Source organism: Aythya marila (genome assembly GCF_965140915.1).
Source record: "Aythya marila genome assembly, chromosome: 3".
In the NCBI taxonomy this organism is placed as follows: domain Eukaryota; kingdom Metazoa; phylum Chordata; class Aves; order Anseriformes; family Anatidae; genus Aythya; species Aythya marila.
The window spans coordinates 118,887,877-118,913,635 of record NC_139044.1 but is presented as its reverse complement, the minus strand read 5'-3'; the positions used below and the strand labels follow the sequence as shown (position 1 = coordinate 118,913,635).

At 48.8% G+C, this 25,759-nt stretch overlaps 1 protein-coding gene across 1 annotated transcript; it reads right to left on the bottom strand.

The window, feature by feature from the left end:
* Nucleotides 1–734: 734 nt before the first annotated feature.
* On the bottom strand, nt 735–21,723 carry LOC309876913 (interferon-induced very large GTPase 1-like). Its single transcript, XM_082757786.1, has 2 exons — nt 21,639–21,723; nt 735–8,366 (listed from the first exon to the last, which is right to left on the bottom strand). Exon 2 carries the CDS (start codon nt 8,362–8,364, stop codon nt 1,051–1,053), a length of 7,314 nt encoding a protein of 2,437 aa, XP_082613912.1. The 5' UTR covers nt 8,365–8,366; nt 21,639–21,723; the 3' UTR covers nt 735–1,050.
* Nucleotides 21,724–25,759: the final 4,036 nt, after the last annotated feature.

Below are 25,759 nucleotides of genomic sequence, written 5' to 3'. Positions count from 1 at the left end.
ACCAGTCCAGTCCAACTCAAACAGTTTATTAGCAAAGACTACAAAGTATTATAATGAATCACCACTCTTGACAGCTCTTCAGGAGACTCTGGTCATTGGGTTTGCAGCAGGATTGCAGGAAAAGTGCACAGTAAACACCCCCTGCCACTGCACTGGTGCAGGCAGAGCCACTTCCATGTTCTCCAGACCATTTTTGTTCAGTTGCCACCTGCCCGTCTTGACAGCACAAACGCTAAGCTCACGCACTGCTGACAGCTGCTGAGGAAGCTGCAAAGCTTTCTAATTCTCTACATTGGTTATAAAGGGCTTTTACCCAACACAGAAGTGCTTGGCAAAAGCAGTTGGGGTGGCTAGGAGCTGGAGGGACCTTTGCCAGGCCCAGGCTCATGAATAGGAATGGCTCATGGAAGTGGGGGCACATCTTAACCTAGGACTTATACCTAATAACCACACAGTTAGAAATCACTGTCTAAATCTGCATAGGATGCTGCGTTAATTGCTTTAATGGCATCAGAAAAAGAACAGAACCTGAGTACTGAGTTTATGAATGCAAACAACAATCCCAAAAACCAAAATTGCCAAGTTCCCCACAAATGTTCACCTGCTCGCAGACCCCGCTGTCCTTTCTGCAAGTGTGACAAGTATTGCTGCAGGGAAACTGTTCTTTTGCCAGTGTCATTTCTTTTCCCATAGCAGCTGATAAACTGGTCCTTTCTAATGCTGCCTTTGCTCTTCATCTGGCACTTGGTCTTGATCTTGGCGGTATGACTGCTTCCTGCAGGAATATTTTTCTAGTTTGCTTTAAGACAAAGCTGAGGTAAATATTTATGGCAAGAAAGGAAGAGGACTTTGACTTTATCACAAAGCAAGGGAATTGCTGAGCAGTGGCATAAGAAGCACTCCTTAGTTCACCTAATGCTGTAGCAATTACATTTAGTTTTATTGACAAGGTTAAATCATAATCATTACAAGAAGATTTTGTGGTTATCCTCGTATTATGTTCTTCTAAAATGCAAAGCACTTGCAGTTTTTCCTTCATACCAACATAGCCTAACATTTCTCCAGTTCAGCGAGTGCATTCTGCTTTGTAACTTCCTGCCATGAAGCAGGGATTTCTCCTTTGCCATGAAATTTCCCATTGTAGTGTTGTTCTAGTTGTGTCCTGAAAGAAGACACAAACCATTTCCAGTATGCTTGCATGGATGGATCAGGAGGAATGCTCCAAGTGGAATAGGGATGTCCTGCATCCCGGTATTTCTTGTAGGGGATCCATGTGTCTTCACCAATCCTGAATAAGCAGTCACTTGAAACACTGCTAGAACAAATATCAATGACTAGGTTGTCTGTTTTATGCCATCTGCGTCCTGTCAAAACTTTTGGACGATGGAAGACAACCCGGTGGTCTCCGTCATGCTTTGGCATAGTGTTAGTGCAAACAGCCCCACAAAATGGACACTGCTCCTGGCACCCTGCAAACTGCTCAGCCAGTATTGTGTGAGGCTGCCTTTCAAAGGAGCTCATACGAGCTCCTTCAAACTCTTTCCTGAGATCATCAATAACAGGAGACAGTGCTTCTGTCATGGCATTATTCAGGAACTCTATGTCTGTTATCTCCTGATGTTCAATGCCCTTCAGGTCGCTCCTGGGCAAGCTTAGCACATCTCTGAGTGCTCTGCAGAATTCATCCAGCCAAAGAGAGATTTTATCCTTTCTGTCTTTTCTGTCTTTGACAACCGTGGTTGATGCAAAAACAGCTGACTGAATGTTTTCATAGTAACGAGAGAGGGAGTCTCTTAAAAACGTCTCTAGCCTTCTGTTCTCATCTAAACAGTACGTCTCAACTTTTGTCTTAATGTAATTATTTAAAAAGTCTCCTGGGGCTTTAAGGTAATGCTTGAAATTTTCAAATTTTTCTTCTTCTGCTAGGAATTTGAGCATGTAATATTCCAGAGTGGATCTATTGCCTTTGAAATCTGGAATTTTATCCTTCATGTCTCGAGCTATGTCAAGAGCTGTCTTCTCATAGATGGCGTGTCGAAGAGCTGGGGCAATCTTGCTGCACAGGAAATCAGCAAATGTTGTGATACAAGAGGCTCCTTGGCAGGAAATCTGGAAACATTTGAAGAAGTCTTCTCTCTTGCTCTCCAGGTAGACGACTGGATCATTTGCTTTCCTGAATGCTGCATGCATGTCTTTAAACCTTTCTGCTGCCATTCTACACAGGTACAGTGATAATTCCATTTTGTATTCTTTATTAAAACAGTAATTTGCACTGTTAGGAACAGACTTCATACCTTCCTCCACTTCATTTAGTATTTCATGAATAAAAGTTCGACTGTAATCAATTTTGTCCTTTTCCTTCTTCTCAATGTTTTCCCTCACATGCATTATGATGTTATCTGTAATTCGTTGCATGCTGTTCACATCGGCATCGTCCAAACTTTTAGAAAAGCCAAAAAAACTTTTCTTCCTAGAAATGTGTTTCTCTTTGTCAACACAAAAGACAGTTTTTTGGGAAAACTTTCTGATTCGTTTATCTACATTAGGCTCCTTAAAGTGATCTAGAAGGACATTTTCTATGTCCACATCAATGTCCACCTCTTCCTGAGGGGGAGCAGCAGAAGAGACTTCATAAAGCCACTCCATCCAGATAGAATTGAAGCGTTTTCTCAGTTCACTTTCACTTAATTTCTGGCCTTTTAGAGACAGGGCCAACTCTCTGCTCTTTCTCAGGAGCTCGTTTTCATATTCAGACTTCCTCTCATCCAGTTTACTCTGGCTCTTCTTTACTTCTATAAGTTTCGCACACTTCCTTTGCGTTTCAACAAGAAGGGACTCTCTCAGTTCTTTCAGCTTCAGTTCTGTGCTGCATTTCCACTGGATCAGTATTTCACGGTCTCTGTCTTCACTGAAGAACGTTTCCATGTTCTTGGTGATGGCATCACTTGTCTCTTGCACCAGTTTTTCAAGGTGATCCGTGGTGACCTTGTCCAACTCTCCATTCCGCACCTTGTTTTCCAGTTTCATTTGCAAGTCTAAGATGTGACTTCTCAGCTGCCAGGTCCACTGACTAAATGCAGTTTCCAGTTTCTTGTAGGCAGCAATCTCCACTGAATTCTTGAAGCTGAAAACGAAGTTTTCATTCAGCAAGGCATTCCACAGGTCACTAATACGAACTTTCAAGCTGGAGAGCCTCAAAACGCTGCTGTGCGATTCCTTCTTGGCAGCTTGGAGAATTTTGCTCTTTAATTCCTGGACGTTCTGGCTGTAGGTGGGGTTAGGCGGTGCCATCGGTGGGTTTCCTTCCCACAGGTGAGCAAAGTAATGAATGTGGGTGTTCACGTCAAAGCGGATGACGTCGCTGAAGCAGGTGATGTCACAGAATTCCTGCTGGGCCGCAGTCACGGTCATTTCATCCAGCTTTTCCTGCAGACGTCTTTGTCCTTCCATGTTCTGTTCCTTTGCGGTTATTTCGCCCACGTTTTGGTGCACAAAGAGGCAGCCTGGGGAAATATTAACTTGCTTCATCCTCAGGAAAGCCTGCACAGCAATCTGAAGGACGTCTTGCATTTCCGAAGGATTTTCTCCAAAGATGTTGATCAGAGTCATGTTGCCGATGCCAATGACAAAGGTGGCCAGCTCATTGTCATGGTTAAGTGACTGCTTATTGGCCATCTCTATGGCACGAAGTCCTTCTGTGTCAACAACGAGCAGGTAATCAAAGTTCAAATCCTGTTGGAGCTTCTCGTCCACTTTAATGAGCTGCATAAACGCTCCCCGGGTGCACCTCCCTGCGCTGACGTTAAACTGCAGACCAAACATGGCATTCAGCAGGGTTGACTTCCCTGTGCTCTGGATGCCAAGCACGGAAAGCACAAATACTCGCTTGTCCCCTAGCTTCTCAATTAACCTGTCAAAGACGGCTCCAATCCATTGCAGTGGTACGTAAGAAGCATCACCATCCATCAGCTCAATGGGATACCCTAAAAGCATCAGATTGGCAGCAATTTCAGGTAGTTTGACATACCATTTTTCTTTGGAGGTTGTTGATTCCAGTGCCTCATAAATCTGCCCCACCTCTCTCAAAATATGCTCAAGGCCAATGGACGAATCATTGATTTCATCAGAAAGGGCATCTAATTTCTTCATCAATTGAGTTTTCAGGTTGTTATTTTCATTGTTTTTCTTTAATGCCAGGATTTGAGACCATAAGTGATGATACTCTCTCTTCAGCTCATCAAGGCGATCAGAGGAGATGTCGTCCATGAAGATCTTCATCCACTGCAGAAAGAATTTCTTGGTATTGTCTGGCTGTGACTGGAGAAAGCCAAGGACTGTTTTCATCAGCTGATTGAGGGGAAACGCTTTACCTAGTTGCTTTCTTCGTATTGCAGACTTCTCCAATTCAATTTGGCTCCGATGATGCTCTATGCTCTTGTTCCTCTTTTCCTGCAAGCGAGTGAGTTCTTTGTCCTTTTTACACCACAGGTACCACAGTTTTCCCTGAAGAGGCAGTAGCTGTGATTTGATCTCAGACAACTTCTCTTTCTTTAACAGATTCACCAGTTTGATTGCCATTTCTTTGGCTGTCACGCATGCTTCTGCATCTTCATCAACTAGGAAGCCGTGCTGGCGAGCTGTGCTCAGGCATGCATTGAGGCTAACAAGCGTGCTCGACCCTTCCACTAGGTCTCGGATGGTTTTTGTCAGCTCACCCACTAATTCTGCTTCATTTCTGTTCTTGATCCCTATTCTTACATTTTGGCCAGATCGGCCAGCTGCAATGCTCTCTTTCTCAGTGAAAAGGCAAACCAAAGGCCTCTGAGACTCCCACAGATCATGTAAAATTTTCCTGCCTTTCTCATTGCTCTGATCAAACTCAGAAACAAGAACCACATTCACGGCAGAGATCTCCTGTAAAAACTGCAGCTGGGGTTCATGATCCCTCGCATCTCCGTGCAGGTTACAGAAAGCAACAGGGCCGTTAAAGCTGTCGTCGTCGCTACCACGGGGAAGGTACCAGGAGATCTCCACAACACCTTTCATCAGGAAGCAGTCTTTGGTGCTGCCTTCGCAATGGCGATGGAAAAAAGTGTCGTGTTTCTTCCTGCTCAGCAGGGCATTCAGGAGCTGAGACTTGGAAGAGGAAGGAGAGCTGCCGATGCGGAGGAAGGACACGATGGGCATCTCTGCCTGATAAATGAGTTTGTTTTTGTGACTGCTAATCCTCATCTGCTCTCCCGATCTCACCGTCCCTTTCCAGCTCTTCTTGATTTGGCTGAGGGACCAGAGAGGGAACTCTATCTGTGAAGTGCCCGGGTTTGGTACCAGGAGGGGTAGTGCAAACTGGCAGAAAGCGAGCTTGGATGAAAGGTACTGTCTCATGAAATCATCAGCACAATGAAAAATTGCCATCTGGAGGTCCATGGGGTGCACATGACTCTCCCTGCTTGCAGATTCAGGGGCTCCTTTGTCCAAGTCACTGAAAAAGTCATCGAAGGAATCAGAGGGCTCGTGCTCCTCCCCTGAGGTGTTTGGTCTGGGAACAACTTCTGGCTTACTCGCCTCCTTGCAAGTCAGGTACCTCACCCTGTAATCCACGGTCAGGAGCCTTTGCAGGAAGTAAAATGGTAGCTCGCTGTCCTTGCTGGGCTGGCTGTTGTGTACAGATGTCTGGTGTATTATGTGGAAATCTTCTGTGCCCATTTTTCTTGGATAGTACCTTTCCAGCCCGAGGCACTTAAGTAAGTTGACGAACTCTGGGTTTGCAGCAGCTTGACTTGCTTTGGATTTGCTGCTGTCTGATTTGGGTTTGCACTGACTGGGAGGCTGCATGCCTTGAAAAGCATCTTCCAGGTCTTTCATTATATTGTCTTTTTTCAGGTTGCCAGATGTGTTTTCCAGTTGCCCATCGATGAAGGATTGCAAATCTCTTTCCAGCATCTCCCAGTCTTTGAATGCATTGTGCTTTCCGAGGAGAGCTTTCATCTCTGTGGACCATGTGTTTTTCATCTTTTCTTTCATGAAAACTAAGCGGTCATTCTTTTGCTCAGGGGTCATCTTCTTGTTTTCGGATGTTATGGTGAGCCCCGTCAGCAGCAGGAAGGCCTGAGCTCTGCAAGCATCCTGTTCCTTCAGGCTCTGATACTCGTTATGTGCCACGCGCATTTCCTGTATCATGAAATTAATTTCTGGACACCCAAGGAGGTACTGAAAAGTGCCGCTTTCTACTTGGTATCCCGTGCTGGTTGTAACTAAGAGCACTAAGAGTTCTATGTCTTCCTGTGCCCTTTGCTGCAGAGACTGGAGCAAGGAAGAAACAGACTGGCTTACAGTGAAGGTGGCTTTGATCTTTGCCTCATGAATGGCAGATGCAGAAGTTGCTGGTTCATAGGTGACTTCCTGGATGTACTCCTTCATCTGCTTCAGTGTCGTATTGAGATCTTCAAGACTGGAAATACTGGGAGTTTGGGGAAGTGTGTGCTCCTTGTGGAAGACCCACTGCATAATGAAGGAAGTCTTGGGGAAGTCCTTGACAGAATAGATGTGAGGATCCAGCAGGCACTGCAGCAGAGATTTGATGTAGATGGTGTTTTCTGGAGAAGACTTCTGGCAAAAAGAAACAGTGTTCACCAGGAACTCCTGCAATGCTTTGTCTGACAGACACATGTTGATCCAGACACTGTGATTTTTTGTTCTTTTATTCAGGCCCTGTTTAAAATCTAGCAACATGAGCAGTTTCTTTTCATCCACTGTCCCCTCCCAGGTCTTTACTTGCTCCAGGAAAGCTCTGGCCTCTTCTACGGCACTGGCCAGTTCCTCTCCAAAGATCACACCGGTGCTTTGATTCGTTAGCTCTTCGTAGACAGCCCTGAGGCTGCTGCCCATTTGATGGGAGGATTTAAAATCGCTGCTGTGGTTGGACAGGATTATGTCCCACACTGGGATCAGCTGAAAGCCCCGGTCGATCACACACCAGGTTGTGTTATTGGCCATAAGCCCGCATTTCCACTCGGGAAGGGAATCCGTCTCTGCTGGGCCCCCTGTTTTGGTCACATAGAGCTGAACTGCTGTGTGGGTGCTGCTTCTGTCTCTTCCCTGAAATGATGCCTGTGAGCTGGAGTTTGAAGCATCCCCCTTCACTCCCCACTTGGTACCGAAGCCGCTGAAGCTAGCGCCGACGTAGCTGTTCAGTGCTTCAGATGTTTGTTGCTTCATCTCATCCCATTGCTCTGCCCTGAAACCTTCGGCACATGCTTTCCACCAGAATATTCCCCCAAAGTGGAGGGGTCCCTGGTTCACGTGGGACCCAAACCTGCTGAAGAAGCTGGCGCACCTGCTCTTCAGTAGGTGGAACCTGTCTGCCTCCTGGGTGATGCTCAGAAGCTGTTCGATGTCTTGCAGCTCTCGCAGGGCTGCATCTGAGAGGCGAAGCTGGTCCTTTTGGAAGTAGTAGGAGGCCAGAGGGATGTATTGGTACTTGGTGGTGCAAATGTACGCCTGCTCCGAGCGTGACCGACGGGAGTCCTCTGACTGTGAGGACTTGCCATAATCTACACCTGTTTCAACACTGAACCCCCAGAACCCAGCTTTGACAGAAGCATTGATGCTGAACCCCAGCTGCTCCATGGACTTGGTGAAAGCAGCTTCTGCTGCAGAGGAGGAGAACTCCTTCCTCTCAAGCAGCGACCCTTGCACTGGACCAGTGAGCATGAAGCCATCAGGGACCCTGATGAGTTGCTCTCGCTTTGCCAGCACATCCTCCAGGCTCTTGGTTTGGTAAATCCCCTGCAGAGCCAGGCCTCCCGATGCCCGCCTCAGGACCTCCTCGTCAGAGACGTTCTCCCTCTCCCCCATGGACTTCTCCTGCTGCTCCAGTTGCTTCCGGATGCTCACCAGCTCATCCAGCAATGCCTTCTCTGGAGGTGCCCAGTACTCCTTGGGAATGTCCATGGCTTGCTGTAGGGCCTCCTCTTTCTGTCTTATCATTTCCTTGCTGTGGCTGTGGCTCTTCTGCATTTCCTCCAGCTCCTGTAGGATTGACTTGGCTGCTTCTTGTCTCTGCTTCATCATCTCCAAGCGCTGCTTCTGTACTTCATCAACAGCTCTTTTGTTGTCTGTGATTCCCAGGAGCCTTTGGAGTGCCTTGGTCTCCCAGGGGTACCGTACTTCGCACTCCAGTTTAAGGCAGTCTTCATATTGCAGATGTTTCAAAGCATCTCTTGACTTAACACCCAATATCTCTGACAGTTTGGGGAGCCAGTATTCTTCATCAAGTCCTTCCTTCTCAAATGCTTCTGCCAGCAATTGCTTAGCAATTCGTGCCTTTTCCCCAGCAGCTGCTCTCTCCTCCTGTGACTCCATGGCTGTAGAAGGGGAAAACAGACCTGTTACATCAGGTTAGAGGAGGCCACCACCCTTAGAAGAGGCCTCTCCATAGTTTCTGGCTCAAGGATTTCTTCTGCCCTGCTGCTGGCACCCAGCCTATGGGCACCCCTGAGATAGGCAGACACAGACAGACATACACATGCAACCACTGGCACGGCTACACAAATAGCCACGGACAAGGCGCTGCCTTCAACAGCACCCATGTATAAGCTGCTGTGGTGGTTCCGCTCGAGTGGGCAGCCAAGCTCCAACACAGCCGCTTTCTCACTCCCTCTCCTCAAAGAGGAATGGGGAGAAAATACGATGAAAAGGGCTCAAAGGCTGAGATAAGGACAAGAAGATCACGCAGTAATTATTGTTACGGACAAAACAGACTCAGCATAGGGAGACAGTAAGATTTATTGCGTATTACTAACAAGCTAGAGAAGTGAGAAACAAAGGAAAGAAACCAAAAGCACCTTCCCCCCCATCCACCCTCTTCCACCTCCTCCCCCCGAGGGGCGCAGAGGAAAGGGGGAATGGGTGTTATGGTCAGTCTACAGCGCTTCTTCTCTGTCGCTCCTTCTTGGTCACTCTCGTCCCCTGTGCTGTGGGGTCCCTCCAACGGGATGCAGTCCTTGATGAACTGATCCAGTGTGGGCTGCCCACAGGCAGCAGCTCTTCCAGAACTGCTCCAGATATGGGTCTGTACCACGGGGTCCATCCCTCAGGAGAAAACTGCTCCAACCTGGCTCCCCCACGGGCAGCAGCTCCTGCCAGGTCACCTGCTCCTGCATGGGCTCCTCTCCACAGGCTACAGGTCCAGCCCGGAATCTGCTCCGGCAGGGGTCTTCCACAGGCGGCAGCCTCCGTCGGTGCAGGGCCACCTGCTCCACCGTGGTCTCCTCCACGGGCTGCAGCGTGGAACCCTGCTGCACCGTGGTACTCCATGGGCTGCAGGGGGACAGCCTGCTTCACCATGGTCCTCACCAAAGGCCGCAGGGGACTTCTGCTTCGGCGCCTGGAGCACCTCTCCCCCTCCTTCTACACTAACCTTGGCACCTGCAAGGCTGTTTCTTACTCCCTTCACACTCCCGGCTGCTGTGTGGCGCAGCATTTTTTTCCCTGTCTTAAATATGCTCTCACAGAGGTGCAAAACAACATCGCTTACTGGCTCGACTCTGGTCAGCAGTGGGGCCCTTACCAAACTTGGGGCAGCTTCTAGATCCTTCTCACAGAAACCACCCCTATGGCCCCCTGCTACCAAAACCTTGCCACGTAAACCCACTACATCTGCCAGGACTGGTCTCACCCGTCACTGGCTCCTCGTCCTTACAGCACTCACTCACATGAGGTAGAGAAAGGGATTGCCTGGAGAGAGGCAACCTCTGGACCATCATGTAGCAACTGGAGACTGGATAACCTTAATGAAGCCAACACTCTCGCTCTCCACATATCCTTACACTTTTTTCATGCAAAACTACTAACTAAGTGAACAGCGACAGTACATTTTCTTGAGGGGAAGAGCTATGAGGAGTGGCTGAAGTCACTTGGATTGTTCAGCCTGGAGAAGAGAAGACTGAGGGGAGAAATTGTGGTGGCCTCTAGCTTCCTCATGAGGGGAGCGGAGGGGCAGGTGCTGCTCTCTGCTCTCTGGTGTCCAGCAATAGGACCCAAGGGAACGGCATGGAGCTGGGGTAGGGGAGGTTCAGGCTGGATATCAGGAAAAGGTTCTTCACCGAGAGGGTGGTTGGGCACCAGAACAGGTTCCCCAGGGAAGTCACCGAACCTGCCAGAGTTCAAGAAGTGTTTGTACAATGCTCTCAGGCACATGGTCTGATTTTTATTTATTTTTTTGGGTGTTTCTCTGGTGGCACAGGAGTTGGATTCAATGAGCCTTGTGGGTTCCCTCTAACTTGCGTATTTTATGATTGTATGTATCTAATGGATAGAAGGACATCGAGGTGCTTGAGCAGGTCCAGAGAAGGGCGACGAAGCTGGTGAGGGGCCTGGAGAACAAGTTCTACGAGGAGCGGCTGAGGGAGCTGGGCTTGTTCAGCCTGGAGAAAAGGAGGCTCAGGGGCGACCTTATTGCTCTCTACAGGTACCTTAAAGGAGGCTGTAGTGAGGTGGGGGTTGGCCTGTTCTCCCACGTGCCTGGTGACAGGACGAGGGGGAATGTGCTTAAGTTGCGCCAGGGGAGTTTTAGGTTAGATGTTAGGAAAAACTACTTTACTGAAAGGGTTGTTAGAGACTGGAACAGGCTGCCCAGGGAAGTGGTGGAGTCACCATCCCTGGAAGTCTTTAAAAGACGTTTAGATGTAGAGCTTAGAGATATGGTTTAGTGGGGACTGTTAGTGTTAGGTCAGAGGTTGGACTCGATGATCTTGAGGTCTCTTCCAACCTAGAAATTCTGTGATTCTGTAATGGGAGGTGTCCCTGCCCAGGGCAGCTAATTGGAATTGGATGATTGTAGTGGGTTTACGTGGCAAGGTTTTGGTAGCAGGGGGCAATAGCAGTGGTTTCTGTGAGAAGGATCTAGAAGCTGCTCCAAGTTTGTAAAGGCCCCACTGCTGACCAGAGCTGAGCCAATAAGCGATGTTGTTTTGTGCCTCTGTGAGAGCATATTTAAGACAGGGAAAAAAACAGTGCGCCATAAAGCAGCTGGGAGAGTGAGAGGCGTGAGGAAAATCACAGAATCCCAGAACTGTAGGGGTTGGAAGGGACCTCGAAAGATCATCGGGTCCAACCCCCCTGCCAAAGCAGGTTCCTCAGAGCAGACTGCCCAGTTAGGCGTCCAGACAGGCCTTGAATATCTCCAGAGAAGGAGACTCCACAACCTCCCTAGGCAACCTGTTCCAATGCTCCGTCACCGCCACCGTGAAGTTCTTTCGCATGTCAGTGCAGAACTGCCTGGGCTCTAACTTGCAGCCATTGCCCCTTGTCCGATCCCCACAAACCACTGAGAAGAGGTTGGCTACATCCTACTGTCCCCCACCCCTCAGATATATACACTGAGGAGATCACGTCTCAGTCTTCTCTTCTCCAGGGTGAACAGAGCCAGGTCTCTCAGCCTTTCTTCATAGGGAAGATGCTCCGTATCATCTTTGTGGCCCTCTGCTGGACTCTTTCCAGGAGATCCCTGTCTTTCTTGTACCAGGGAGCCCAGAACTGGACACAGTACTCCAGGTGAGGCCTGACCAGGGCAGAGTAGAGGGGGAGGATCACCTCCCTTGACCTGCTGGCCACGCTCCTTTTAATGCACGCCAGGATCCCATTAGCCCTCTTGGTCACAAGGGCACACTGCTGGCTCATGGCCAACCTGTCGTCTACCAGGACCCCCAGGTCCTTCTCTTCAGAGCTCATCTCCATCAGGTAGTCCCCCAGCCTGTACTGATTCTTCGGGTTGTTCCTTCCCAGGTGGAGGCCCCAAAACTCGCTCTTATTAAATCTCATTTGTCTTCTTCCTGCCCATCTCTCCAGCCAGTCCAGGTCTTGCTCCAGGGGGGAGCCCTCCATTTCCCAGACCCTTTGTCGTATTGTCAGGGGCGAGGAGTCCCGGGGCAGTGTCCTTGGAGCAAAGACTGAAGCAAAGAAAGCATTCAGTATCTCTCTGCCTTCTCAGCGTCTCCTGTGACCAGGACACCCCCCTGTGAGGAATGTTTTAACAATTCGTGTCCATAAAGAACAATTCTGTTTGAAATGTTTGAATCCTGTCTGCCTCTGGGCCCTGCACTGGCAATTCAATGCTTGAACCACAGCTGCAGTGTGTCCCAGTCTCCCCCTCATTCCTCATTCTAGCCAATTTATCACTTCTTAAATTTATGAACCTGTTTGCTTTTGTTATTCCGGACTTCTATTTCTAACACTGCTATAGATGTGTCTGTGAATGGCTGGGGAAGAATGTTTTAATTACCCATGTGTCTGGGAGTTTCAGAACAACTGATAACAACTACTGACTGTTATGGGATACTATGTGGATCTTTGGTATCTGGTTATGGGGGGGCCGAGAAAGAAGCTGAAAAGCGGCTGGGAGACAAGATTTGAAGAAGGTGTTTTGAAGAAGGTGTTCTGTAAACTTGGGATGGTGCCCAGTAAGTACAAAGGGGAAGAGGAAGACTGCGAGCCTTCAGCATGGAAGACCCCTAGAGACCCCCAGAAGAGACCCCAGAGGAGACCGCGCATGCTCCAGTAGGAGGGACTGCACCCCGGAAGCTAATTTTAATAATCTATTTTTTTTAGAAGTAGTAATGAATATGTATTAGTCTAGGAGCATAAAAATCAGCTGCTTGATGTAACTGGTGTGCGTCCTGGTGGAGCGGAGACTCCCGGTGCACCCAGCGCTGTTTGCTTACCTCTATTCCTTTATATTCTTTCAATAAATCCTATTTTTTTATTTAATCCTAATTTGAATCCTGAGCCATTTATAACAATTTGGGGGCTCGTCCGGGATGGCTATAGTTCCTGAATTCTGATTTAATCTAGGAGGGGCGCCCCACCATTTGGTGGCTCCTGTTTGAGTCAGATCGGGACTAATGCCATCCTGAACCTGAATAAAGGTAAGCAAAGAATTTGATTTTTTTTGAGCTCCCTTGCCGGCTGTGTTTTTGTGCCCGTAATTCTGCGCGCGAAGATCCGGACGAAGACGACAGGGTCGTTTGGATACCGTTCGGTTGGATTCCGGTGTCCGGAATCGAACCGGATGAAGACGACAGTCGTTTGGATACCGTCTGGTTCGATCCCAGACGAAGACGCTTGTGGATACCGTCCGGTTGGACTCTGGACGAAGACGACTGATTCGTAAGATACCGTCCGGTTGGGTAAAGGTACGGTTGCCCGTGTTTGTGTGTGAGAGTGTAACAGACTTCTAAAGTCAGCGTGGAGGTCTTTTTGTTTTCTCACCAGTTCTAATCTCCTGTCGGGGGGGGCTGGGCTGGTGAATGGAGTGATACGTGGGTGGGTGATAGGTCCTAAACCCCCCCTGCAAGACACTCTCACTGGGGGCAACCAAGGGCTGTGGGAATTGCCACTAGTAAAATTCCCGGATGGGTCAGATAAAATCGAAGACCAAGGACCAGAAAGGGAGCAAATTACCAGATATATGACCAAAAAGTCCATTACGAATAATGATTAGAAATTGGAACAATAGGGGCCCCAGAAAATTAAAGAGTAAATTGAAAATGATCCAGTATTATATGATAGAATGACCAAAAGAACCCTTAAGACCCCATGTATTTTGATCCACGGAGGACGGGGTCTGTCAGGCTTTAAACATTAATAGTAGAATAGCTGTGGATCCAGAAAAGAGCAAGCTGAAACAATGGAATTAGAAATTAGAGAGCAATTGATTAAGAATGAATATGTGCTGCATTTGTGCCTGTGCTGCACTTATACCACCAGATAACAGGAGCCTCTCGGACCCCGAGAACCAGATCAAAAAAAACCTCATGGTTCAGATTTTAATCAAGGGGTCTGAGATAAGGAGGACTGTTCACAAAGGGACAGGTTAGGAATATGTATATGTATAGGAATGTTTATGTATATGTAACTCTTTACTAAAGCAATTTGCCATGTTAGGCGTGTACGACTTTGGTGGGACTACCCGCCCCGTGCTGCATGGAACTGAGTAAACATACCTACTTTACAATCTTACGGATTGTGGAGTCAGCTTTCTGTGAGTCATTTTGGTGAGCCAGGCAGGAGACACTCTGCTCGGCTGTGGGATCGGCTGCAGCGTGGACACCCCTAGGTGCACCCTGAGCGTTTTGCTCGGAGGGGACTCCACTCTCAGCTGCTCACCGCAGGAGCAAAGATCTCCTGAAACTGCAGACAAACGGTATGTTTTCGGCTGCTGGAGGGATACTAACTGGAGTGTTAATAATTGTATGTGTTTTTATGTATGTATTTTGTGTTGTATTTTGTGTTGAAATTTTGTATATTGTAATATTTGCATATTGTACGTATTTTGTGTTGAAAGTATTTGTGTAAGTGTAAGGGTTTGAAACAAAGTGTTACAAGTCACTTCACGAAGAACACAGTCAGAGACAATACTTATTTGGTTGGTTATCATTCTAAGTTATATTCCTGTGGTATGAATGAGATGTGCTGGAGGCCTCCGTGTGCGATTGTGCTGTGTGAGTGAGACGCAGCGTTGCTGCAAAGTGAGTGCAGAGTTCCGATCCGTGGTTCTGTACTCTCTGCAAGGGGAGTGGGCAGAGATGAACGAAGTGCTTGACAGACTGAAAAGAAGTGCTGTTTTATCCAAGTTTGAGTGGTGGTGCCTAATATATGGGCCCGGTGTATCTTGTGTATCTCGTGTATCCTATTTTTGCTCTTAAATGTTTTGACTGTGACAAGAAAAAGGCAGGAGCATGATCTGACTCTACTGGTGCTTTCGGCTGTGCTTCCTGCAACATATGAGGCCCGCACAGGCCGAGACCTGGACTCGCTGAGACCTGAACAGGCCGAGAGACCGGAGCGGCGCCGAGAGACTGGAGCGGCGCTGGGAGACCAGAGGGGCTACGGAGGGACTACCGCTGGACGGAGAGAGCCCTGGGACGCTGCAGAGCCACGGACGGCTCTGAGAGACAAAGAATAGACCTGACAGAAGCTGCAAAACGCGGGGAAATTGAAGTAATTGCGGAACATCCGAGATCGAGTTGCTACGGGAGATCAGAGGCGTCAGTGGACACCGGCAGTCGACTCTCACCGTGAGGCGAGTCGGCGCAGAGCAGAGGGGCGGACATCAGGACCCTGCAGCCTGTCTGACGTAACCATGGAGGCAGCGGCAGCAGCGGCTGTGCTGCTTCACTCTAGCATTCTTTTTATAAAAGGTTTATCTTGCAATGCAAAAAGGACTATTAGTCCCCAGATTGATGTTATAACCATTACTAATGACGACTTAGCTCTATTGCAGGGCAGGAGTGCAGAGACGCAGATTACACTGCCAAATGACCACCGGCAGGCTCTTTCACAAACCTAAGGTTGCAGCTGGCACTGCCTGCAGCCATATAGCAGACGTTACACTCTCTTTCCTAACTAGTAATCATGTGTCTCATCCATTTGTGGTGAATGGTCAGTGGCAAAAAGAAAAGGAGGATGCCACTGACACTAACAGCATGGGTAATAGGAGTAGTATAAGTGACACAGGTGACGGTGCGGAGCGCTCTGCCTGCTGCTCACCTTCGCCCGACAATGTGACTTGTATCTACAAGAATGTATCTACAAGAAGTGGCGATGTGACAGAGATCCTTATTGTAAGGATGGAAGTGATGAAATTAACTGCCCTTCCTGGACCTGCAGGCCAGACCAGTTCAGATGTGAAGATGGGAACTGTGTCCATAGGAGTAGGCAGTGCAGTGGTCTGAGAGACTGTCTGGATGGCACTGATGAAACAATGTTATTCAGTGCTCTGGACCTGGCAAATTCAAGTGCAGAAGTGGAGAATGCATAGATATCAATAAAGTGTGTAACCAGCAGAGAGACTGCAAGGACTGGGGTGATGAGCCCCTGAAGGAATGCAACATAAATGAATGTGACTGTCCAGCTGAGTTTGAGTTTGTAAACAAGAGAAACTGTGGAGGTATTGATGAATGCCAAAACCCTGGTATCTGTAGTCAAATCTGTATCAACCTGAAATGTGGCTACAAATGTGAATGTAGCCGTGGCTATCAGATGAATCCTGCTACAGGAACCTGGAAAGGGCCATACGGCAAAGCAAATTAGATAACTGTTATTTAACTTGTCAGAAGATAAAAAAGAAAGTGTTTCAACAAGCAGCCATGGGAGGGAAGAATCACTGAACCCCCGATGTGAGGGACTGTACCTTGTTTTACTGACTACTGAAACAGCTGTGAGAACTGCAGAAAGGGACCCACGCATCCAGAATAAAAGGACCAGTAACTACTGAAACTTGGAGGGTTGAGTCCGCTCCTGGGAAACTGAAACTCAAGCTAAGGGAGAACTAATATTCTGGCAACGAGGCTCTGCATGAATGAAGGATGCTAAATAAAGGGGACAAGCCTAAAGGGAGAAAACGGAGAAGGCAAGACCGGGGCAGGACCCTCCACTGCGGTGTGTATGGTCTACCGAGGGAGGCAACCCCTATGGGTATTGACTGCCGAGTGAGAGGGCCTCGACCGGACTTCTCCCACACTAAGATCAGGTTGTCCCGAGAAAATAACATAAAAAAAAAAAAACTTTTTTTTAAACCTATATAAAATTGTGATTCATTTTACAGGAGCTGGATCACCCTGACAGGCCGAACGGTAACACAAGCCTGAAGTGACCCTGAAAGCGGGCCTAACTCCTTGACTGAAGGCGTTTGCCTATTATGATCCAGCTACGTGGGCAGAAGACAGATCCTGGGACTATAGGACCCCAGTATATATACTTAATAGAATTATTAGCTGTAATAGAAATAGTTATAAATGATGAGAACTGATTTAAATGAGTTATAAAGATGAGAACTGCTTTGTATCAAAATTGCCTAGCTTTGGATTATTTACTAGCACAAGAAGGAGAAGTCTGTGGAAAATTTAGCTTTAGTAATTGCTGTTTAAAGATTGATAAAAAGGGTGTTTCTTCCTAGTAACTGATAGAATGTTATGTTCTGGTTTAGGATGAGAAGAATGTTAATAATATGCTGGTGTTTTAATTGTTTTTAATTGTTACAGAGCAGTGCTTACACCAAGCCAAGGACCAAGCCAAATTCAGCTTCTCACTGTCCTGTCAGCAGGCAGGCTGGGAGGAGGGCCGGACTGCTCGGGGTTAGGTTGGGCATCGGACAGCAGGTGGTGAGCAATTGCATTGTGCATCACTTGTTTTGTACACATTATTACTAGTAGTACTATTATCATCATTATTGTTATTATTATTATTGTTATTATTTTCTTGTTTTTATCTCAACTCACAGGCTTCACTTTCCCATTTCTCTCTCCCATCCCAGAGAAGGAAGGGGGGGAGGTGAGCGAGCAAACACAAACCTGGAAGGATATGGAATGGGATTTATTTTCATGGCTGCCTGGTGGACCATGGGTTAAAAGAGTGTTATTTTTATTGTCATGTGGTGTAATTATGTTATTGTATATACCTTGTATGATACCTTGTCTTACATTATTAATACACCGGGTGATAAATAGTACATTTGTAATAACTTCATTAAAAAGGGAAGGGGATATGTCAATTATGATGTTTAAGAATTGGACCCTCCAAGAACAAACTGATGAAATCCAATTATTAATAACAGAAGAGACACGAATTGGGGATATTGAAAAGAAGATAAGGGATTGTGAGGAATGTTTTAACAATTCGTGTCCATAAAGAACAATTCTGTTTGAAATGTTTGAATCCTGTCTGCCTCTGGGCCCTGCACTGGCAATTCAATGCTTGAACCACAGCTGCAGTGTGTCCCAGTCTCCCCCTCATTCCTCATTCTAGCCAATTTATCACTTCTTAAATTTATGAACCTGTTTGCTTTTGTTATTCCGGACTTCTATTTCTAACACTGCTATAGATGTGTCTGTGAATGGCTGGGGAAGAATGTTTTAATTACCCATGTGTCTGGGAGTTTCAGAACAACTGATAACAACTACTGACTGTTATGGGATACTATGTGGATCTTTGGTATCTGGTTATGGGGGGGCCGAGAAAGAAGCTGAAAAGCGGCTGGGAGACAAGATTTGAAGAAGGTGTTTTGAAGAAGGTGTTCTGTAAACTTGGGATGGTGCCCAGTAAGTACAAAGGGGAAGAGGAAGACTGCGAGCCTTCAGCATGGAAGACCCCTAGAGACCCCCAGAAGAGACCCCAGAGGAGACCGCGCATGCTCCAGTAGGAGGGACTGCACCCCGGAAGCTAATTTTAATAATCTATTTTTTTTAGAAGTAGTAATGAATATGTATTAGTCTAGGAGCATAAAAATCAGCTGCTTGATGTAACTGGTGTGCGTCCTGGTGGAGCGGAGACTCCCGGTGCACCCAGCGCTGTTTGCTTACCTCTATTCCTTTATATTCTTTCAATAAATCCTATTTTTTTATTTAATCCTAATTTGAATCCTGAGCCATTTATAACACCCCTCATTCAGCAAGGGACCCACATTATCCCTAGTCTTCCTCTTGCTGTTTACATACTTGAAAAAACCCTTCTTATTATCCTTTATCTCTTTTGCAAGCCTCATCTCTAGGTGGACTTTAGCCTTCCTCATTGTGTCCCTGCAGGCCCTGACAACACATCTATACTCCTCCCAAGAGGACAGGCCCTTTTTCCACATTTCATAGACCATTCTCTTCCTTTTGATCTTATTGATGAGCACCTTGCTCATCCACGTGGGTTTCCTGCTCCCCTTCCCCGATTTCCTATTCTTCGGGATGCACAGACCCTGAGCATGGAAGTGCTGCTTAAATGTAGCCCAGCTCTCACAAGCACCCTTGCCTTCTAGCAACCTATCCCATGAGATACTCCCAAGCAGGTTGAAGAAGGAAGAGGTTGAAGTTGGCTCTTTGGAAGTCCAGGGTAGCAATCCTGCTTTTAGCCTTACTTCCTTTGCCTAGTTCCATCTGGTTCTCCACCATCTCCTGGTCACTGCATCCCAAGCTGCCCCCAACCTTCACATCCCTAACAAGGCCATCCCTGTTGGTAAGAACGAGGTCCAGGAGCAACCCCTGCCTCGTCGGCTCCTCCACCACCTGCATCAGAAAATTGTCTTCAACACATTGTAGGAACCCTTTGGACTGCTCGTGCCTGGCTGAGTTGCTTACCCAGCAGACGTCTGGGTAATTGAAGTCCCCCATGAGGACCAGCGCTCGTGATCGTGAGGCTACTAGCAGCTGCTCGTAGAAGGCCTCATCGACCTCCTCCTCCTGATCTGGAGACCTGTAGTAGACCCCCACCACCGTATCTCCCATACCAGCCCACCCCTTAATTCTCACCCACAAGCTCTCCACTTGCCCCTCACTCTCCCCCAGCTCTAATTGCTCCCTCACATAAAGGGCAACCCCACCCCCTCGCTTCCCCAGCCTGTCTTTCCCAAAGAGGACATAGCCCTCCATGACTGCGTTCCAGCCATGCGAGCTGTCCCACCAGGTGCAGTTACCCCAGGGGGGATGCAAGAAGAAGATACTGGACGGGGGATCGGGAACGCTACCTTCTCTGAAGAGTCCTCAGACAATCCTATGGGAGAGCTCAGAAGTTTTTCCCTGTCTTCAACAGTGACAGCAGTGATGACTTACCCAGCCCTTCTCTGTTACATTTAGCTCCCCTCCCTTCCCCCATCAAACCTAGTTTAAAGCCCTGGTAATCAGCCCAGAGAGCTTGCTCCCCAACACACTTGCGTCCCACTTGGTGTCTGTCCGTAGCCCACATACCCAGCCTCTCAAAGGACGGCCCAAGATCAAAATACCGAAATCCCTGGTCTAGACACCACCCCGACAGCCAGTCATTTACCTGTAAAAGCCTTGCAGGTGCCAAGGTCAGTGAAGAAGGAGGGGGAGAGGTGCTCCAGGCGCCGGAGCAGAAGTCCCCTGCGGCCTGTGGTGAGGCCCATGGTGAAGCAGGCTGTCCCCCTGCAGCCCATGGAGTACCACGGTGGAGCAGGGTTCCACGCTGCAGCCCGTGGAGGAGACCACAGTGGAGCAGGTGGCCCTGCACCAACGGAGGCTGCCGCCTGTGGAAGACCCCTGCCGCAGCAGATTCCGGGCCGGACCTGTAGCCCGTGGAGAGGAGACCACACAGGAGCAGGTGACCTGGCAGGAGCTGCTGCCCGTGGGGGAGCCAGGTTGGAGCAGTTTGCTCCTGAGGGATGGACCCCACGGTATGGACCCATATCTGGAGCAGTTCTGGAAGAGCTGCTGCCTGTGGGCAGCCCACACCGGATCAGTTCATCAAGGACTGCATCCCATGGGAGGGACCCCACAGCACAGGGGACGAGAGTGACCGAGAAGGAGCGGCAGAGAAGCGCTATAGACTGACCATAACCCCCATTCCTCCCGTTCCTCTGAACTGCTTGGGGGGAGGAAGTGGAAGAGGGTGGATGGGGGGGGAAGGTGCTTTTGGTTTCTTTCCTTTGTTTCTCACTTCTCTAGCTTGTTAGTAATACGCAATAAATCTTACAGTCTCCCTATGCTGAGTCTGTTTTCCCCTCACAAATAATTACTGTGTGATCTTCTTGTCCTTATCTCAACCTTTGAGCCCTTTTCATCGTATTTTCTCCCCATTCCTTTTTGAGGAGGGGGAGTGAGAGAGCGGCTGTGTTGGAGCTTGGCTGCCCACTCGAGCAAAACCACCACAATGATCTATAATATGCCTTCCATCTCAAACCATTTTAGGATTCTTTAGGATTTAGAGCCTTGGTTTCTCACGGTCGGGTAGACGACCTGGCAATGTACAGAATATGCCTCTGGGGCTGTTTTCAGAGCATGATGCAGGGAGAAGCCAACGCCTGCCCAGGGCCATGGTGGAAGGGCCCTGGGGGAGCTGCCCGAGGAGCATGAAGCCCACTGGGGTGGTGTTGGAGGATGTTGTGGTTTAACCAGGCAGGCAGCAAAGCACCACACAGCCGTTCACTGGCTCCCCCCACCCCCACAGCAGGATGGGGGAGGGAACTGAAGAAAAAAAAAGTTAAAGGGAAAAAAAATATCCAGATCCTCTTAGAAGCTCATCTAAGCGCACTTGTTGAGTGATCTCCCTGTCCTTATCTCAATCCATGTGCCCTTTTCATTGCATTTTCTCCCACTTTTCCTATGAGGACGGGGAGAGAGAGAGCAGTTATGGTAGAGCTCAAATGCTTAGAACAGTACCACCACAGTCCCTTCCAATCCAAACCAGTTTAGGATTCTATGAAGTGCTAAAAACCTGCGTGTTGAGAAGAAGACAGTTTAATAGGACAGAAAAGGAAGGGATAATGATGATGGTGATAATAATAAACCAACAAATATCCAAAGCAAGTGATACACAGTGCAATTGCTCACCAACCACTGACTGAAGCCTAACCCTCCCTTTACAGCGGCCACCCCACCCCACCCCAGCCAACTCGCCTAGATTTTATTGCTGATCAGGACGCCCTCTGGGATGGGACATCCCTTTGGTTCCTTGGGGTCAGCTGTACTGCTTCTCTGTCCCCTACCCCCGAGCAGAGCCCATTTCCCCTGTGTGAAAAGCCCTGCTGCCCTCCTGGCATCTCACAGCCCAGTAGGAGATGGGTGAAACAGCAAGCAGGAGGCCAAGGGGTCTCCGCATGTGGCCCCTTCCCTGCCCAGTGCATGTCAGCAGGGACCTACCTGCCCTCCCTGGTGCTCTGCAGCTCCAGTAGCGTCTCAGCCCAGCTCCCGCACCATCTCAGCGCAGCTCCTGCACAGCCTCAGCCCACCCCTGACCCCACTCTTTATAGAGCCCCAAGCCCCTGCACTGGCCACAGTTTATTGGTTGCATGGCAGGGAGATACTTTTTGCTTTCCTGGAAGTCAGGCTGTTATCTTTCAGGCAGTGCCAGAAAGTGAAACTTGACCGTTGCTGGCTGTGCTGGGGCTGAGTCAGGCTGCTGGGGTAGCCACATCCCCAGGCACTCCTCCAAGGAAGGCAAGGGGAAGTGGAAGAAGCAGGCAGCTCTAAAGCAGAGCCATCACAGAAATGGGAGGGAGAAGAGACAGAAGTCGTAGCAGAGTCAGAATCCACCTGAACCCTATCCCTGAAAGAGGTGCGAGGTAGCAAAAGGATTTCAGCTGTCACCTACATGAGCACATTCTCACCTGGCTGCTCTGATGCTGGGATACTGGGGCTGGTAGCTAGGAATCAGAAGGCAAGGAAGCCAAGCAGCTGCAATCCCTCTGTAGGAAAAGGGTCCTTGCAAAGTGATTGGGAAAGGGCACAAGTCCTCAGCATCTGGAGATGTCCCACGTCAGGTGTGAAGGAAAGGTATCCATCCCCTCAAGGAAGGTACTGTACATCAGCCAGGCAAGTCGACCACCATGGAGAAAGGTCTCCAGTACCTGAGGGAATCAGCTGTGCTCGAGACAGTTTATGGTGATCTGAACGATGACCAGGTACCCAAAGATCCAGATGAAATTTGTTCCACATGGTGGAAGTTTATACAGAGCACCACCGTCGTGTGCCAGCATGCTGGCAGTGATGAACTGGATTGATGGGATGGGACCAACAGTGTTTAGTGTCCGGCTAACTCCAGAATTATGAAGACAGTGGACTAATGGCATGCAGGCCCCAGTTTGCTTTCCCTTGCAGGGGCGTCCAGTCCACCTCAAATCGACTGCCCCAGGGGTGGAAACGCAGCCCCACTGTTTGCCTGGGACTGATCCAGGCTGCACTGGAACTGGGGGAAGCTCCGGGGCACCTGCAATACCTCAATGCCACCGCTGTGTGGGGTAACACAGCAGAGGAAGTGTTTGAGAAAGGGAGGAAAATAATCCAAATTCTTCTGTAAACTGGTTCTGCTATAAAGCAAAGCAAAGTCAAAGGACTCACACACGAGATCCAGTTCTTGTGAGTAAAATGGCAGGGTGGATGTGATCAATTAGATAACAGCTATGTCCCCACCAACTAACAAGAGAGAAACACAAGCTTTCCTAGGCCTTGTGGGATTCTGGAGAATGCATGCTCAGTCAGTTTGTGACTCTATGTTAAGAGACTCGCAAGAGGGACTGTGATGAGTGCATCCTGGCTTGCATAAGAAACAGTGTGACCAGCAGGGCTAGGGAGGTGATCGTCCCCCTGTACTCGGCTCTGGTGAGGCCGCACCTCGAGTACTGTGTTCAGTTTTGGGCCCCTCGCTACAAGAAGGACATCGAGGTGCTTGAGCAAGTCCAGAGAAGGGCGATGAAGCTGGTGAGGGGCCTGGAGAACAAGTCCTACGAGGAGCGGCTGAGGGAGCTGGGCTTGTTCAGCCTGGAGAAGAGGAGGCTCAGGGGTGACCTTATTGCTCTTTACAGATACCTTAAAGGAGGCTGTAGCGAGGTGGGGGTTGGCCTGTTCTCCCACGTGCCTGGTGACAGGACAAGGGGGAATGGGCTTAAGTTGCACCAGGGGAGTTTTAGGTTGGATGTTAGGAAGGACTTCTTTACCGAAAGGGTTGTTAGACATTGGAACAGGCTGCCCAAGGAAGTGGTGGAGTCACCATCCCTGGAGGTCTTTAAAAGATGTTTAGATGTAGAGCTTAGGGATATGGTTTAGTGGAGGACTGGTTAGTGTTAGGTCAGAGGTTGGACTCGATCTTGAGGTCTCTTCCAACCTAGAAATTCTGTGATTCTCTGACTCTGAGTGCCTGGGGATGTGGCTGCTCCAGCACATTCAGCAACTGCTAAGTTTCACTTTCTAGCACTGCCTGAAAGATAACAGCCTGACTTCCAGGAAAGCAAAAAATATCTCCCTGCCGTGCAACCAATAAACTGTGGCCAGTGCAGGGGCTTGGGGCTCTATAAAGAGTGGGGTCAGGGGTGGGCTGAGGCTGTGCAGGAGCTGCGCTGAGATGGTGCGGGAGCTGGGCTGAGACGCTACTGGAGCTGCAGAGCACCAGGGAGGGAAGGTGGGTCCCAGCTGACATGCACTGGGCAGGGTAGGGACCACATGCGGAGACCCCTTGGCCTCCTGCTCGCTGTTTCACCCATCTCCTGCTGGGCTGCGAGATGCCAGGAGGGCAGCAGGGCTTTTCGCACAGGAGAAATGGGCTCTGCTCAGGGATAGGGGACGGAGGAGCAGCCCCCTCCGGTGTTGCCTTCAGGGGGCAGTGGCGACCTGGTTCAGGAACGGCACGGCGACCAACCCCAGGCCGCTCGGTCCATCTGCTCACAGACACCAATGTGGTGGATGGCAAATGGCGTTTATTGTCGAATCACACGGTGTTATATAGCCGAGGCCCACAACATCACTTCCGCTTGCTTATGCCACAGACCACGCGCTACTGCCCATCAAGGGAGGGTCTCCACCTTTCCGTACAGCGCGACATCTTCCAGCCGCCAGAGCCTAACTACCCACATTTCCCCCCTCCCTATGCACAACCAAATTAGCTAAAATATAACAATCTAAAAAACAATTCTGCTCCCGTCTCAGTTTTATACTTTATAACAATCTTAAGAGGTAGACATCATAACTTTAACAAAAAACATAAGGCACAATAACCAGGAGAAAACTAGGAGGTAACCGGTAATAATGGGGTGTAACTTGGGATAACTAGGGATAACTGGGGATAACCCTGAGTAAATACACTCTTAAAGTAGTTGTTGGTGTTCTACCAACACAATGCCAACTTTCTCTAACTGGCTTCCAACAAATGACACAAACTTATTTAGTATACAAGATCCAAAGATAAGATCACAAAAAGGCATCGCACCCCCCCCCTCCCCCAACGGAGGCCACTTCGCTGTTGTCTGGATTCTGCCGGTGTGGAACTCTCAGGCGTAGACAGGACGCTTGCCGACTTATTGGCTTCTCTTGTCACGGGGGTATACAGATTGCAGGGGCATCCAATGATCCATTCCTGTGAACAGAAACTCACAGTTTTCATTAGTTTTATTCTGAAGGTCCGGTTTGATGGACTTAAGCGGACACCATTTGACCCTGCCATCTTTTTTGACTGCAGCATACCCTCGCCCTGTCAGAACTAATTTCCACCCTAGTTCCCATTCTCCCAGCTCGTTTCTAACTATAACTGACGGGCCTTCATCTAGCGCTCGAGTGGCCCAATGTTTTTGGATGGGGCTATTCACCTCCTCTCCCCTGGGGAATTGATTTAGTGCTAACAAAGTGGTCGCTAGCAAGTGTGCTTGGTCTCCTGAGGGAACGGTGGTGGTAAAACCTTCTGCTTTTGCTAATACCTCTAACTTAGATTTCAGAGTTTGATTCACTCGTTCGACTATGGCTTGTCCTGTACTATTATACGGGATGCCGTATATTGGAGTAATACCTCATTTCTGAGCGAATGCCTGGGCTGATTTGGACACAAAATTCGAACCATTGTCCATTTTGATCTGATTAGGGACGCCAAGCCACGCCATGGCTGTCAGCCAATGTTGGATGGTTGCTTTGGAGTCGGCCTTAAGGTGTTGTGTGGCTACGATCACCCCGTTATATGTGTCTACGGTTACTGGTAGCCACACTCAAGGTCTCAGTGACTGACAGAGCGTAAAATCTGTCTGCCACACCTCAGAGGCTTTGAGACCTCTGGGATTGACTCCACTGGACCATAGTGGTGCTTTTTGACAGTGGGGACACATAGCTACTATATGTTTCGCGTCGGTGGTTGAAATCCCACATCTCTTAGCTAGCGCTTTAGCTCCAGTGTGGAGGGACTCATGTAGCTGGCGGGCATCTTTTAGTGTCCATAATCCTTTTGCAGCGGCATCTGCTTTGTCGTTACTGATTTGGTAAAACCCTTTGATTGTGTTGTGGCTGTT

Coding starts and splice junctions, on each gene's coding strand:
- LOC309876913 (XM_082757786.1), bottom strand. CDS start 8,364: ATGGAGTCACAGGAGGAGAGAGCAGCTGCTGGGGAAAAGGCACGAATT.